This window comes from Neophocaena asiaeorientalis, unplaced genomic scaffold, assembly GCF_003031525.2.
Source record: "Neophocaena asiaeorientalis asiaeorientalis breed wild unplaced genomic scaffold, Neophocaena_asiaeorientalis_V1.1 scaffold388, whole genome shotgun sequence".
NCBI classification, from domain to species: domain Eukaryota; kingdom Metazoa; phylum Chordata; class Mammalia; order Artiodactyla; family Phocoenidae; genus Neophocaena; species Neophocaena asiaeorientalis.
In genome coordinates, this window is record NW_020172738.1 from 122,505 (window position 1) to 138,559 (window position 16,055).

General features: G+C 50.0%; 1 protein-coding gene across 2 annotated transcripts in view; it reads right to left on the minus strand.

Moving 5' to 3' along the window:
• The window catches only part of INPP5D (inositol polyphosphate-5-phosphatase D), a 128,560-nt gene that overhangs the window by 15,344 nt on the left and 97,161 nt on the right, over positions 1-16,055 (minus strand). For both annotated transcript variants that reach the window (XR_003002624.1, XM_024740498.1), the window contains exons 14-21: positions 14,634-14,730; positions 13,951-14,089; positions 12,323-12,431; positions 12,066-12,154; positions 7,600-7,681; positions 4,370-4,459; positions 1,831-1,944; positions 427-509 (exon numbers count right to left, since the gene is read on the minus strand). Coding sequence is in view for 1 of the 2 variants with exons in the window: in XM_024740498.1 (XP_024596266.1) it covers positions 427-509; positions 1,831-1,944; positions 4,370-4,459; positions 7,600-7,681; positions 12,066-12,154; positions 12,323-12,431; positions 13,951-14,089; positions 14,634-14,730 (803 nt within the window). In the remaining variant the exon portion in view is untranslated. The remainder of the gene's footprint in view (positions 1-426; positions 510-1,830; positions 1,945-4,369; positions 4,460-7,599; positions 7,682-12,065; positions 12,155-12,322; positions 12,432-13,950; positions 14,090-14,633; positions 14,731-16,055) is intronic.

Consider the following 16,055-nt stretch of genomic DNA (forward strand, 5'->3'; position numbering starts at 1 on the left):
TCCACAGATACCAAGACACCCCTTGTGCAGGCCTCTGGGTGCATGCTGACTGACAGGATGGACTCTATCTCCATTCAGAAAGTTCCAGAACATCACTGCAGCCGCGTGACCATGAACAAGCCTCTCTGGGATCTGCTTCCGGTCCTTTCTCTGTAAAGTCACCTGGTCAGATGAGGCATCCTCTAGATCCCTTCCACAATCCATCAGGGGAATCGAAATTCATTTAGGAATATTGGGGCCACTAGGCTCAGGCCCATGTTTAACCACTGCTGGGAAGGGCGTCATACGCCGCCTTGAAAGAGAGGCAGCGTCTCCTGCATTTGGCCCGTGGGATTCCCACCCCCTCTGGTCAGGCCTGGCCAGAGCTCCGCCACTGGCCAGCAACGCTGGCTGACGAACGCAAAATCCTCCCTGTTCTTGAATTACCTTCGGAAGGGTCTCGCCAAACTTCACTACCAACTCCCCTTCACTTCCTTCTTCATTTTCTCCTTCCTGACTCTTGACGAAACCTGTCCGAGGATAAGAAGGCTGGCTTTCAGAAAACAGCACAAGAACCGGACAGAGAAGACTCCTTGGGCGGTCCCACCAGGACCAGTGAAGATACCCTCCTTCCTCTTGTATCTGTAGGAGCCACAGCACCGTTTAGGAGTCAGGCTTGTTGGGGATTTTGTTTTGGTGCACGGGATGGTCATTTGCCAACAGGGTCTAATTATTTTTAGGAGACTCAGAGATTCCCCTCCTTTTTGGCTCCACTTTGCAACAAACCAGGCAACAAAGAAATCATCACATCACAGGCAAGGAGATTAGGAAACATGACGGTTTCTCCCACTCAAGATAGCAGCCTTTTGAAATGCTAATTTAAGCTTCCTAATATGCTGTTTCCATAGAAATGTATGCAAATGCCTTGATATTTTATTAAAAACACCCGCACAAAAATCCTCATCATTTTTGGAAGTGCTCTGCCCTTCCTGGGTGAACTGGGACCTGGAGACTTCCTGGAGAAGGCGGATCTGTCACCAGCCCAGGCTGGGTCTGAGGAGGAAAGGGGGCGGGGCAACACTGCAGCTGGTGGCACAGGTGGTCCTGTTCCCAATTTCTGGAAGCATCTGTCATCCCGTCACAAAATGCCTCCTTCGGTGGTGTTGATTTGCCAGCCTCTCCCCCCGCCCCCCAACCCCCGACCATCTCAGCAAGGAGAGCTAGAAACCACACAGATGCCCTCACCGTGGAACAGCTTTAGACAATATGCCTAGAAACGTCACCTAGAAAGGGTGTTTCCTAAACAGTTTGTGCGAACTGCTGCTGGCTGTTGGGCGGCCGTCCATCTCTAGTTTGCTTTTGGATGCTCAGACCACCTGAGAAGGATGCCTGTGATGTAGCAAAGAGCAGAGGACCCCGGGCAAGAACAAGCGATTACCAGCAGCTGCTCTGGCCCCAGCGCTGGCTTCCACAAGCTCTGGACCTTTGCGCAAGACCCTCTGGTTGAGTTGGAGCCCCGGCTTGGAGGACCCTCGAGTGGGCTAAACTCTGCCCGGAGGGGCAAGGAGAGGGTCCAGCTGCCCAGCTGTCTACAAGGGGCCGAGGGGTCTGTGCACCAGTGACTGACCCGTTCTGGGGCTGGAGCAGCAGTATCGCGGGATACTGGGGGCCCCTGTAGTAACTGGGTGTCTCCTTGTACCGTCCACCTGCAGCCCCACTCTGTGACTGCCCCCCCCCTTTGAGGCTGATCCGTAGTCTTTCCCAGAGAGCGGAGAAAAGCACCATCAATGACAAGGCTTTTGTGGAAGAGCCGTGCCTGTCCCCCTAAGAGGCAGTTCAGCAAGCACGTACTCTCCAAGCAGCTCGAGTGGAACTCCAGGTAGAATTTGGTCTGGGATTTGGTCTTCAGTGTGGCGTAGCACCTGAGAAACTCAATCTGCCCTTGGCTGTCGACAGTCCCGGGGCCTGGAACAGGTGAGAACAGAGATTCGGTTCCACAACGTGTCTGGAGATGGAGTGTTTCAAACCAGCCCCCGGACACCGAGCTCCTTCCTAGGGTCCAGGGAAGTTGAGGGTCTAAGTGGAAGGAGAGGTTTCTCCTGAAATCCCACCACCCACACCAAGCATCCCCGATGATGGTAACAGCCTCTCTGACGAATCAAAGCTGGTGCAAAGCAGAGCGGGAAGAGTTCTACGCTCAGCTTTGCCACTAAAGCTGTGTGGCCTTGGGCAGCATCCCTTCTTGCAAAGAGAGCTTGTGTACTGAATGGTTCAGGCGCCTGACACCCAAATCTGTCTCATTTCTTTTTTTTTGCCCATTTTTATATTTTATTTATGTTTTTTACATCTTTATTGGAGTATAATTGCTTTACAATGGTGTGTTAGTTTCTGCTTTATAACAAAGTGAATCAGTTATACATATACGTATGTTTCCATATAATCTGTCTCATTTCTAAGTTCACACAGTGAGGGATGCCTGTCCCCCTTCCTCGGGCAAAGTTACCCCTGCTGCTTACTCTGAGCTCCTTCTGTTTACCTGTACCCAGGTAACTTGCAGGTATGCTCTTCATTTAGATGATGCTTTTGCAAGTGTCCTTAGGCTGGCTTTGAACAGTGTTCTGTCCCTCCATATAAATTCTGAGCTACCAGAGAGCAGGGACACACATTCCCTTCCTCTATCCCTCCCATCCTGCCTGCTTTTCTTTCGTTTTCTTCTTCCCTTTATTGAAGACAAACTGACAAATATAATTGTGTATACTTAAAGTGTACAACGCGATGACTTGATATACATACACACCCCGAAATGATTATCAAGATCAAGATAACTAACACATCCATCACCTCACATAATTAACTGTGTGGTAAGAATGCTTAGGATCTACTCAGCAGATTTTAAGTGTACAATGCTGTACCATTACCTATGGTCACACCAAGCTGAATTTTAGATCCCTGGAAATTACTCATCTTATAACTGGAAATGTGTACCCTTTGACTTACATCTCCTCCCCACAAACCCCACCAGCTCCTGGCAACCATCATTGTACTCTCTGAATGAGCTGGCTTTTTTTTTTTTTTTTTAAAAAGATTCCACGTATAAGTGATACTATATATGTATCTTGTACTTGTTTTTCTGTCTGGCTTATTTCACTTAGCCTTCCTTTCTTTTTTTAACTCCCCAGCACCAAGGCCAGGCTCTGCTTGGGTAGACGTTCAACCAATGCTCAATCCCGGTAATCGGTGTTTGTGAGCATCTGCTGTGTGCCGAGTCCCAGTGGAGGAAGGGCAAGGCTGACCCTGGGGATGTGATGAGGGTCCTCATCAAGGGTGTGATGCATAGGCTGCCCCACCAACGCTGTAGGAACTCAGAGACAGGAGAGATGGGTGGGGACTGGAGAAGAGGTGGAAGGTTCTGAAAAGGCACAGTGACCAGAGCTAGGAAAGAGGCAGGATGGTGGGTCAAGGCTTGTGTGGAGAGTGGAGGTCACACTGCTGGGGCCATGGATGTTAGACCCAACAGCCTATGGGCAAGAGTGTCCCAGAAGACAGGGTTCCAGCCTCACCTACACCCCTCAGGGCACCAAGGACACAGAGAAATACAGGCTTTTCTAACCTGTATTGGGCCCTGCACTCAGCCCTCCTAAATGATGTCTGCTGACCACGGAAATGGGGGGTGGGCAGAGGAGGTGACAACATGGCTCCCCGGTCACCCAGACCCAGGGCTGGACATGCCACAGACAACACCCAGACCCCTGCTGGGACAAGGCTGGCCTGGCTACCAGGGCTGAGCGGGATTGCTTGAAAAATCACCTGCAAATCTACAGAGTATTATTAACTCTGATGTTTCCCCAAACTCAGTCACCCGCATCCTATCTTCACAATTTTTACCGCCTACCACGCACATGCACTAAGATTGACTTAACATTTTCTTTAAATAGACTCACTTTTAAAACTTAAATAATCATATTTAAATAAAAAGGTATATCATAAGACTAAATGGAAAACCAGTGTTTCTTGCCTTACACAGAAGAGTCATATTTAAAACATATTAAAATAAATGCCTTACTAATAAATGTTCATCCATGTCCCACCCGGAATTGTCTTTGGTGGCACATGTGCCACACCTTGGAAAACACTCATTTTCCCAATTTTAAAGACTGTCTTAACACTGATGTTTAAAAAAAGCTGGCATATTTGACAAAGACAGCAAGAACATGGGACTGAAATCATGATGTGGTTTGGACGTGAAGGGACCCAATGGATGGACTGTGGACTTGCCTGGAAGGATAAGCCTTTATCTAACACAGACGACTGATTGCTGCAACCAGAAGATGAGCACCCAGGCCTTCTGTCTGCATGGAGAACAGAGGGATGGACACCACCCACCACTTACCGTTCTTGGAGACAAACTGGGAGGTGACTCCTGCCTCAAATGTGGCAAAAACAGGGCTGTGGTCACTTGTCATGATGTCACTGGTGCTGCCTGCAGGGGAGGGAAGGAATTTCTGAGCAGGGAAGGAGAAACCCTTCTGGTCAAGCCAAGGATGGCAAACGCATGGCAGAAATCAACTTGCACTTATGGAAGCCTCCAGAAGTGTCATGGTTTTGTACCTGTTGCTCCACTGACCTTCCATAACCACGCTTGAAAGTAGTGAAAGAGTGGGACCCTGTCTCCTCCATGGCTAATTGTGGCTGTAGTAGTTTTTCCTAAAGACTTGTGAGTTTTAAAATATATAGATCATTGCGTGTATGAACTGTGGAGCTTTTTCTGGTCTAAGCATTTTGTTGTATTGATGAAGCACTCACAGCTCAGAGTGGGATGGGGATTTAGGGTCACTGAGCCCATCGGTGAGAAATGGCACCTTCCACTGAAGGTGCCATTTCAGGAGAGAGTAGAAGGTGATAAAGTGCAGACACTGAGTGTAGACGATGTTTTTAAGGAGCTTGGTGCTTAGATGAGAAGGGGAGGCAGCAGAGCATGTTTGGAGGGGTTAAGAGAAAGAGCAGAGGTCTAGGAATCCTGAGTCCCATGTGCTTTTGATATGTCATGTGGAAATGTCTGGCTGGGTACTCAGGGCTGGAGATCTATCTTCAGATTTGGGGTCATGATGTTAGGTGGAAGCAGAGGCCTCGAGGATGTTTTGGCCCCGCTGGGAAGACATGAAGGAGGACAAGAGATGAGGATGTAACTCCAGGACACACCCAGCATCAGTGGGCAAAGGAGACACAGCACAGGAGACCGAGAAGGCAATAAACATATATAAGTCCTTCCCAATAAAGCTTTTACAAATTGGCAAAGAAAAAATAAACATACCACTCCTCTGCCAACCAAAGGATATGGGCAGAAAATTCACAAGAGAAATATAGATGGCCAATAAAGAGGAAAAAAAAATTGCTTGCTTGCAAACAACCGTCAAAAAGACAACTTAAAACAACAGTGAGATGGATGGAGAAAGAGAATGAGAAGAAGAAAGACAGTGGGATGCTGGGACTGGGGACAGTGGGGTCGCTGGGACTGGGGACAGTGGAGGTGCTGGGACTGGAGACAGTGGGATGCTGGGACTGGGGACAGTGGGGTTGCTGGGACTGGGGACAGTGGAGGTGCTGGGACTGGGGACAGTGGAGGTGCTGGGACTGGGCTAGAAGGAAAGCATGGAGCAAAGGGCCCAGGTGAAAAGCTTATCCAGGTAAGGAGGAGGGCATCCCTTCCCCGAGATAGGAGGCAAGGTGTAGGAGGGGCAGCAGTCTAAAGCATGCTTGGCCATTGGCAGGAAGAAGTCAGTGAGGATCTGGTGCTGTGTGAAGCGGGAGAAAATGGAGGAGTAGGGGTCAGGCCGAGTGAGGGGCTACAAGTTTGTGGTGGCAACAGAAGAGGAGAAGTTAAAGGGTGGACAAGCAGAGTTTTAAAAAATGTTCTTAAAAATACTTTAGATGTGTATTGACCATGATAGCATTAGCACTACAGTAACTGTGCCTGAAACCTGGGAGGTGGACACCTACCTAGGTGGCCTCCCTATAACCACGCCCTGTGGGTCCACCCTCCCACAGTGAGTCTGGGCTTGGCCAGGTGACTTCCTTTAACCAAGAGGACATTGGTAAATGTGTGGCAAGCAGAGACCTAAAAAGTACTTCCACATCCGGGACTGTCAGCTGGGAATCCCAGGACCAGGAAGCAGCAGCCTGAACTAGCCTGCTGGATGATAAGCAAATATTAAGGTAGTTGTTACGCAGCAACAGATAACTGATACATGCTATTGATGTCACCACCATGAGACTCAAGCTCAAAGTTTACCCCCATTTCCTGAGCTCTGGACATTCATCCCCTTTTCTTTCCCAATTTCCTGCCCACTCACAACTTATTAGACCCTCCTCCAGCATTCCATGAAATACTGTTAGCAAAATTCCTTACCTCTTCAAACCTTCCCTTCATGTTTCAAACCTGGCCCTTCCTGGAAGTCACTGAAGCCTCCCAGGCGAGGCCTGGCTTTCCTCCCCCTCGCTAATGCACAGCCCAGACAGGGAGCAGCTGTGTCCTCCTAGCTCCTCAAGGCCACTTGCAGACAAGTCTCCCTCCTCCTCTCTAAAAACCTCCACGATAGGGTCCTTTAGAAAACCGGATTTAGGCTCAAAAAGCAGTAATGCCACAAGCCACCACTTTCTCCTGAATTTCTGCAGAGGGTGGCTGGAAGGCAGACTCGACAGCAGAATTGGCAGAACTCGTGGAGCTGCAGGACGAGGGACAGAGGCAGCGCTGAGAGAGGACCGGGGTGATGGCCGGTGGCAGGAAGGGTCACAGGCCTGGAGAGTGCGGGTGTGGATGGGGTATGAGGAGGGGACATACAAGTGAGGAGGCTGAGTGCAGAGGGTGGGATGTGGGCCTTTGTAGGTTTTGAAGCAGAACAATTCCTTGGCTGTGGGAGTGGGTTGCCTCTCCGCGCATCTAAAGGGGAGTGGAGTCCCTCCTGGGCACAGAGCTCAGAGGCCAGGGGACTGAAGGGTGCGCGCCTTAAACTAGCCCAGGGTAGCTGCTGTGGTCCCTTCTGGGCAGCAGAAGGCATGCACAAAAGAAAGGAATGGAAACCAATTCAACGTTATGGGACCTGAATTGAACGTGGGGATTTGAGGGTCCCCACAGAGGCTGGGAGCCAGGAAGGTGGCCACTGGGTAGCAGCAAAACCTCTGCGGGGGTGAAACAGGGCTGGATAACTTTTCCATAATTATTTATTTTAATATTGCATCTTGTGTCTTTGCCATCAATTTACCCCAGTTTATCTTTAAATCTCCCCCAAACATGCGTGTGTACTCATGAGATGCATTCGGTTGAACCATACGAACTTCCAAAAGTTAACGATTTCTGATCTATGAAAGCACCACTTTTATATGGTTCAAACCTAACAGGCTCTTTTCAAAAAAATAAATATAGATTTATTTTAAAAAGTGCTCCATAATTCAAATGTTTCCCAAACCAGAAGATATTTATTCTGATGCAGCCCAAGATGGGACAGGATGCATCACCTTTTTAAGGTCACCTGACTGGGGATGCAGGGAGTTCTCCCATTTTACAGATGGACAGACTGGAGTCCTTCAGTTTAGGGCAGTCAAACCTCTCAACTTGCTACTCACCGTAGGACTGACACACCACGTGCACCAGAGGGTAAGACTTCCAGAGGACTCGGTCACACCAGGAGGGCAAGTTGTACTTCATCTGCAAGTCAAAGTCAAAGCTTTGTAAAATGCCTGCTACTTTAAAAGATACACCGTAAAAGAAGAGATCGAGGCATGGCATCTGTAATCCTGGATTCATCTGCTGCTGGTTTTTATAGGATTTCCCCAGAGGTGGCTTTAAACCCTTTCCGCCTGCCTTAAGTCCTGGCTCCACGGCCACGCCCCACACTTTCAGACATCTGGACTCCTGTTTTTTTTTTTTGCGGTACGCGGGCCGCTCACTGTTGCGGCCTCTCCCGTTGCGGAGCACAGGATCCGGACGCGCAGGCTCAGTGGCCATGGCTCACGGGCCTAGCCGCTCCGCGGCATGTGGGATCCTCCCGGACCGGGGCACGAACCCGTGTCCCCTGCATCGGCAGGCGGACTCTCAACCACTGCACCACCAGGGAAGCCCTGGACTCTTGTTTTAGAATGAGATCGATTCACCTGGCTGTGCTTCCTTACCCTCCTCACTATTTCAGAATCTCTTGTATTTTTACATTCTCTTACTTTTTTTTTCTGACTCAGATGAACCCCTCTACCTGTACATTCAACCCAGCCACTCACTTTAATAACACACTCCAGCTACCCCCCACACCCATTCATCCACCTATATACTTACCATCCATCCACACACTCATTCACACATCCATCCATCCACTTACCCATCCACATACCCATCCACCCCTCCACATACCCATCTAATCTTTCAAACAACATGTACTATGATGAGCCCTCTCCAAGCTACACTGTGAGCAAGTGTCCACTGGGTGTGACAGACAAGGCAAACTGGCAATGATAGCAACCCTCCTTAAGGAATATCATTTTCCACTTAAGTTCTAGCTCTTTCTCCTCTGCCTACAAACATAAAAGTTCTCATCCTAAAAGAGCCTTCAGTTACTTTTCTCTTTTCTTCTTTTTGCCAATTTTCTTTCAAGAATGTTCTGTTTTCACTGCCTCTACTTCTGGACTGCCCATTTACTCTTTTTTAACTTGAGGTACAACTTCTATATAGTAAAGTGTAGTGATCTATACTGTATGGCTTGAGGATCTTTTACATTTATATATGCCCATTTCACCACTACCCAGATCAAGATATAGAAAATGTCCATCATCCCAAAGGGTTCCCTCAGGCCCCTTCCTTGTCAATACTGCCTCTGAGAGGTAAACACTACTGGGGCCAATGTCTCCATTGATTAATTTTGCCAACTCTTGAACTTATAAATGGACTTAGTCAATATATATTCTTTTGCACTTGGCTTCTTTCAACCTTCTTCACCCTGCTGCTTGTATAAGTTCTTTCATTTTACTGAGTAGTTGTATTCCATTGTATGTATACACCACATTGATCTATTCTAATGTTGACGGAAATAGGGTTGTTCCCAGTTTCTGGACGTTATAAACAAAGCTGCTATAAACACTCTTGTATCTGTCATTGGGTAAACAAATGCACTACTTTCCCTCAGGTATACAACAAAGTAGAACTGCTGAACAGGGTTGGTGCATGTTTAGATTTCATAGATGCTGCCAAACTGTTACTTCTTAACGCTGCAGTTCTCAGCATTGGCTGCTCCGGTGAATTACTGGTGGAGCTTTACAAAGGCCCAGAAAGCAGGGCCCCACCCCTGGATCTGCCGCATCAGAACCTCTGGGGGGGGGGGTCCAGGCATCTGTATTTCTGAAAAGCTTCACCAGTGATTCACCTGCACACTCTTGGTAAAGAGCCACCCTTACCCTCCTGCGGTCTGGATTTCACCTCCAAGACTCGATGTCAACTGTTCTTTCAGTGTCCACCCAACCCCTGAACCCACGTCCAGCTGCTTGCGCAAGGTTCCAGTGACCACGCACGTTCTCTTTGACTCACATTCCATGCTGGTGACCACTGATGCTGGCAAGCTTCTGTGATGCTGCGAGCTGCCTGCTGGGTCCTCCCACCACCTACACACATGGTTCTTCTGTCTCCTTTGTTGTCTCTGCTTCTTCCTCTCCTCTCTCAACGGAGATGACCCCCAAATCTGTCCACAGCTCTTCTATTTTCATCGTCTGTGTACTCCTTGGCGACCTCACCTACTCCCATGATCTGACCATCTTCTCTGTGCAGACAACTCCCAAATCTACAACTCAGCCCTGGCATCAGTCTGGTGTTTTCAGCTGCCTTTTGGATGTTTTCGCTGGGAGTTTCCAGTCGTGTTATACAGTAAATCTGAAAACAAGCTCTATTTTTCCCCTCCGAACCAGCCCTGCCTTCTGATTTCACAGTTTCTATCAACGTCAATTAGATCTATCAACATATCCTGCTTTCCTCCTTTTCTTTCATTTTCACGGGCTCCCCCGCCCCTTCGGGCCCAGTTATTTCTCAGCTGGAGCCTCCACACTGGCCTCCTCATTGGTCCCCTGCATCATCCTCACCCTTTACACTGACGCAGACCAGTCTTCTCTGTGTATCACTGTGACAGTGCTAGCCCCTCAGCAGAACTTGCAGTGGCTTCCTGAAACAGGTGCCCATCAAACAGGTGAAGACGCTTTGCCTGGCATCAAGGACCCCCCTCTCTGCCACCTCAGGCCCCAGTTTCTTTCTCCTCATATTCAAATCCAACCAGACCATCCCTTCACTGCCTCCAAATGTACCCCCAGGGACTTGCCCTGAGGGTGCCTTTAAACCAGACGAGCCCAGGCACACAGCAGCCAGTGGGCACCTCACAAGGTGTCCTGCCCCGGGTCTCAGTCTTGTCATGGCAGCAGTGCTGAGTCTGCTCTCCTCCTCTCAGTCTGTTTTTTTCTCTAACTCCTGCTTTCTTCTGGCATCTCCCCAACTCTTGGCCTTTCTCTCCCACTTCCATCCAGTCTCCCATGTGCCCCTGAGTCCAGATCATGCCCAGAATGCCCTCTATTTCCCCAGGTCTCTAGTGGCCCCAGGGAAGCTCATCACTGCAGCACCTCTAACCCCCAGGACCCGGCATGGGGCTGGCTCCCCTGGGTTGGGCCCCAGAAGGGGGTGGATGCCAGGATTTCCTGCCTTGGCATCTGCTCCGGCAATTCTTTCTACCTGAAGTGGATCAGGCCCCCTCGGCCCTTGTCTTGTCGAAATCCAAGCACCCTTCAGGCACCACAAGTGGCCCCTCTTCAGGAAGCCTCCTCAGTCCTTACCTGCCCTGATGGTCATCTCCCTCTGTGACCTCTCCTCACAGCACTGGGCACCGTGCTATATTCTATCTCTGGTTAGTTAGTTGCGTATTTATCTCGTCTTGTCTTTCCTACTACAAACTCTCTGAGGGCAGACATCTGACTCATCTTTGATCTCCCACGACCTAGGACAGCGCCCAGCCCATCATAAGTCATCGGTAAATATCTGTTGAACAAGAATGAAGGGATGCTTTATTACAGTTTCCACAAACACTGTTTAGTGGAACACAAGTGGGCTCATAAGATATTAATTGATATTTCATGACCAATTGAGTTTGGCACACGAATTTTCCCATAGAGAATCACATGCTCATAAACCTGTAAAGGCTCTGATAAGTCCTGCAGCAAAGAAGCTTGTGTAATGATGATTGACTTGGCAGATTAGCAAATATATTTGAGTACAGGACTTAAAAAAGAGACAAAATATACAAACAGCTCATACAGCCTAATATCAAAAAAGCAAACAACCAAATCAAAAAATGAGCAGAAGACCTGAACAGGCATCTCTCCAAAGAAGACATACAGATGGCCAACAGGTACATGAAAAGATGCTCAATATCACTAATTATTAGAGAAATGCAAATCAAAACTGCAATGAGGTATCTCCTCACACTGGTCAGAATGGCCATCATCAAAAAGTCTACAAATAAATGCTGGAGAGGGTGTGGAGAAAAAAGGAACCCTCCTACACTGTTGCTGGGAATGTAAACTGATACAGCCACTATGGAGAACAGTAATGGAGGTCCCTTAAAGAACTAAAAGGAGGGTTGCCATACCATCATGCAATCCCACTCCTGGGCAAATATCCGGAGAAAACTCTAATTCAAAAAGATACATGCATCCCAATGTTCCTAGCAGCACTATTTACGATAGCCAAGACATGGAAGCAACGTAAATGTCCATCAGCAGATGAATGGATAAAAAAGATGTGGCACACACACACGGGCGCACACACGTACACACGTGGACAGAAGCGTCATGAGGCAACTGCTTGCAGTGTGCATGTCTGGTTGCCCAGCCTCTCCTTAGGGGAGGGTTTTGCTCTGTGACACGATCAACATATGATTTCCGGTTTTCTTTCTTTTTTTGTTACCTAGTGGATGAGGGTGCTCTTCACTTCCCATTCACCTTTATGGGAATGGACAAAAGAGGGGTGAGGTGTGCAAGGGGGGTGGAGGCGGAGGGCAGGGAAGAGGACTCACCCCTGTGGCTTTCTGTTTAGTGTAGGCGTATTTGTCCCGAGTCAGTCTTTCAAAACGGTAAGTGGGAGCGAATGTGATTTCTTCCTCCTCTGCAACCAAACAAAACCATGGTTTCAGTTTTGATTTCCCATGTTTCACGTCTGGCCAAGTTTCCCTCTTTTCCAGGCATAATCCTTCCCCTGGTGAGGATACTTGGGAAAAGGGGAGACAGAATGCTGGAGGGAGAGGGTCCACGAGAGAAGGATGGCAGTTCTCACCGAAGTGCAAGAAAACCTTCTGCTCCTTTCTCTCCATGAGCAGCTGGTCATGGACCAGGAGGTCTGCGTACTGCTGCTGCTTGATCTTCTGGATGATGGTTTCTGCCTCCTGGAGCAAAGACACGGCCAAGCCACTGGTGAGACAACACTTTCACCAACGTGGTAAGAGGCACATCGCCACCTTCCTGCCTGGCGCGCCAGGACCCGAGTCCCCGAAGCTGCACTAGGCCCTGGTCCCAGGGACGTTGGGCTGGTGCTTATTTACACTCCACCGTTTTATACGGACAACCCTGCAATCGTAGTGAAATATCAACTCAGTAACATAAGCTCCTGGCTATTCTAACTTTACAGAGGGATACTATTTTTGTGTACCGACTTCTAGCATCATTTTTATAAGGCTTCCCTAGATGGGTAGGTATGTCTCCCTGGCTGTCTGTTCTCTCTGTGAGACAGCCTGTGGTAAAGCCATGAAAGGATCTGAAACCCCAGCCCCCGAAGCTATGGGCACTGGGCCTCCGTGATCCGGGCTCGGACTCCGAGAGTCGGTGTGGTATCGGTGGGGTGTGCCGTCCTTGGAACCCAGCTGTCCTCTCTCCTGAGACTTACGTTGCCTACGCTTTAGCGAATGCACCTGGCTGACCTCCTGGGGAGTGAATGGGCGGACGGTCCCTTCAACTGTGAAGGGTCAGGATTTGTGGGGCCTCTGTCCACCCCTCTCCCCTCTGCCTGCTCAGTCAGGAGGGAGAGAAGGAAAGTTCCCGAGGAGCACCCTGTGAGGGAGGGAGTGGCCGGGGAGGGGGAGGGGGGCACAGACGGGCCCTAAAAGCCGCTGTGGCAGCGACAGGCCGAGGAGGCCGAGGGATGTGGGAGGGCTGGGAAAACATCTGGGAGGGGAGTCCGAAGGCCCGAGTTCAATCCCAACTGTCAGAGGCCTGTAACCGACCCAAGGCCATTTTCTCAGGCCGCCTGTGCTCCAGGAGCCTCTCTCCCCTGTAAAATCAGGTCCATTTCTGCCGTCCCCTCTCCCCTCACAGACAGCAGTGCCAAAGTATTCCTGGTACACAAGGGCAGACGGTTCTCCTCCCATGCCTGGCTTCTGCCCCATCTTTCAGGAGCAACTGAGTCTCACTCCAGGTGTGTCCAGGGGCCATGCCTGCCCACTCCCTTCGCAGGGAATCTTTTGCCCTCCCTGAGTGAGCAAGGCCATCTGTGCCACGTGGGCCCTCTGACTGCTGCTCATTGGATGGGCATCCAACTTCAGGAATGCCTTCCTCAGGCTGCCCGGTGACCCGTGATCTGGGGAGAAAATGGAGCTGGTCTCTGCAGACTTCAGCCTTTACTGGGGACCTGGGACTGGCAAGTCGAGGGGCCACTGCTGGTTAGCTAGAGGATCAGAGCGGCAGACAGGTGGTGAGATGGGGTGGCCAGGGCAGTTATGTGGCAAGTAGGTGTGAGTAGAGGCCAGCGGTAAAGAAAGGCAGCTGCTCCGTAATGGGACCAGTGTCGAGTCCCGGAGGAGTAGCTGCCTTGGCCCAGCTCCGTCATGTGTCTCCCTGACCCTCTGCCCTGAGCTAATGCAAGGAGCCTCTGTCCTGCGCATCCCCAGCCCCAGGAGGACGGCCCCTCACCCAGGTGGGCAGCTCCACGCGGTAGTTGAGATCCCCGAGCCAGAAGAGGTGGGTGAAGCGGTGAGTGATGTTAAAGGGGCTCAGCTTCTTGTCTCCCAGAGCCAGAAACCGGAGAATGTTCATATAGTTTTGGTTTCGCCTAATTAAACAAAAAAGCAGCCAGGTTAGCACAGGGGCATTGGTTCCCTACTGCCTGTGCCAGGAAGTCAGAGGGGACATGTCGGGGAGTGAGACTGAAATCTCCAGCCCTGTGGCAGCAAACCACGCTTATGCAGCCCCTGGGCTGAACTGGGAACGCAGGGCGGGGCCCCGGGAGCATCCGCTCCGCAGGGACTCGGAATCATCAGTCTTCTAGATGGCCGTCTGCACGGCTGGGCCACCAACAGGCAAAATGCCCATCTGTAAGGGCGCCCCAGATGAGGTTTTCCCTTGAGAAATGGAGTGGTGTTTAGGTGTCTGCTGGGTTAGTGACACGAGGAAATGTCTGTTCCGTCCTTTAGGCAAGATTCAGCCACACGTGGATGTAGCTGTACTTGCCTTTGATGAGAACACGGGAAAAGCCCTTAGAGGCCGACCGGACAGGGTCCCAGCCGAGGGCTGAGCCGTCCTTATGGTGTTTAGAGTTTGAGGTCTGTCTGGGCAAATAACCCCAATCCCTGCTCCTGGGGGATGAGTTCCATTACCTGAGTTTCTTTTCGCTTCCAGAAGTCAGGTGGCTGTTGACAAACCCCAAGGAGGTTCCATTGAACATGAACGATACCCCCACGGCTCCCTTGTTCCCTAAAGGGAGGGGGAGGGAGAAGTCAGAGCATCAAACAGGGAAAGCTGCCAAGTGGGGGGAAATCAAGGTGAAGCAACGCCATTCGTCAGGAGGGAGAGAGCCGCTGCGGGAAAGTGGAGGCCAAGGAAGAGAGCAGAACAGCTTCATCTGGGGCGGGAGATGGGACAGGTGGTAGGGACTGGGGGGCGAGATTCCTCCAGGACAACAGGAAAATGGGATGAGCGGCCAGCACCTTGGGGTTCTCGGCAGGGCTGAGGGAGGAGGCTACTGGTGTTAACTCATCTTGGCATCTCCCTCTAAGTGTGGGGGTGGGGTGGGGTGTTAGTTTCTCCATATGCCCAAGCAGGACCATTAAAAGGAACCAGAAAGCTTGAGAAGGAGATTCAGAAAGAGGAGACCAGGGCTGGGGGGCAGCGGGTGGTGACCAGCTAACTCCAGCTTCCTGGAGAGACCAAAACCCACACTGAGACCAGTGGTCCTCAGAGTATGTTCCCCAGAACGCATCAGCACCACCTGGGAACTTGCTGGGAGCACACGTCTCAGGCCCCGCCCTGGACCTGCTGAATCAGAGCTTCACAAGTGGGAGCCAGTAATCCATGTCTAGCAAGTCCTCTCTAGGACAGGGGTTAGGCAGACACTGACCCACCACCAGCTGAGAATGGTTTTTATGTTTTTAAACAGTTGGGGAAAAAATCAAAAGAAGAATATTTTGTGACACATTAAAATTGTATGAAATTCAAATTTCAGAGTCTATAAATAACATCTTATTGGAACACAGTTATGCCCCTAGATAGAGTCCAGTAATTATGACACAGACTGCATGACCTGCAAAGCTTGAAATATTTACTCTCTGGCCTATTGGAGGAAAAGTCTGCCAACCCTGCTCTAGGTGGTTCTGACACATGCCGAAGTCTGGGAACCTGCTCCGCCCATCACGGCATCGGTGAGTGGTACGTACTGAGCACCTGAGATGTACAGGTCCAGACTGAGATGTAAAAGTGTAAAAGACACATCGGAATTGTAAGCCTCGGTAAGGAAGACAGACTGTAAATTATCTCATAAATTTTTATATTGAATACCTATTGAAATGGTAATATTTTGAACGTATGAGGTTTGATAAGATATTTTATTAAAATCGACTTCCCTTGTTTCCTTTTCCTTTTTTGAATTTGGTACTCAAAATTTAAAACCACCCAGGTGGCTGACATTCTGTCTTGGACTGGATAGCAAAAGGGCCCTGGAGATCACCCGGCTCTGCCCCTTGGGACTCAGGGGAGCCACAGCCCAGCCAGTAGCCGAGTCAGGCTGGGCCTCCTGCCCCCCC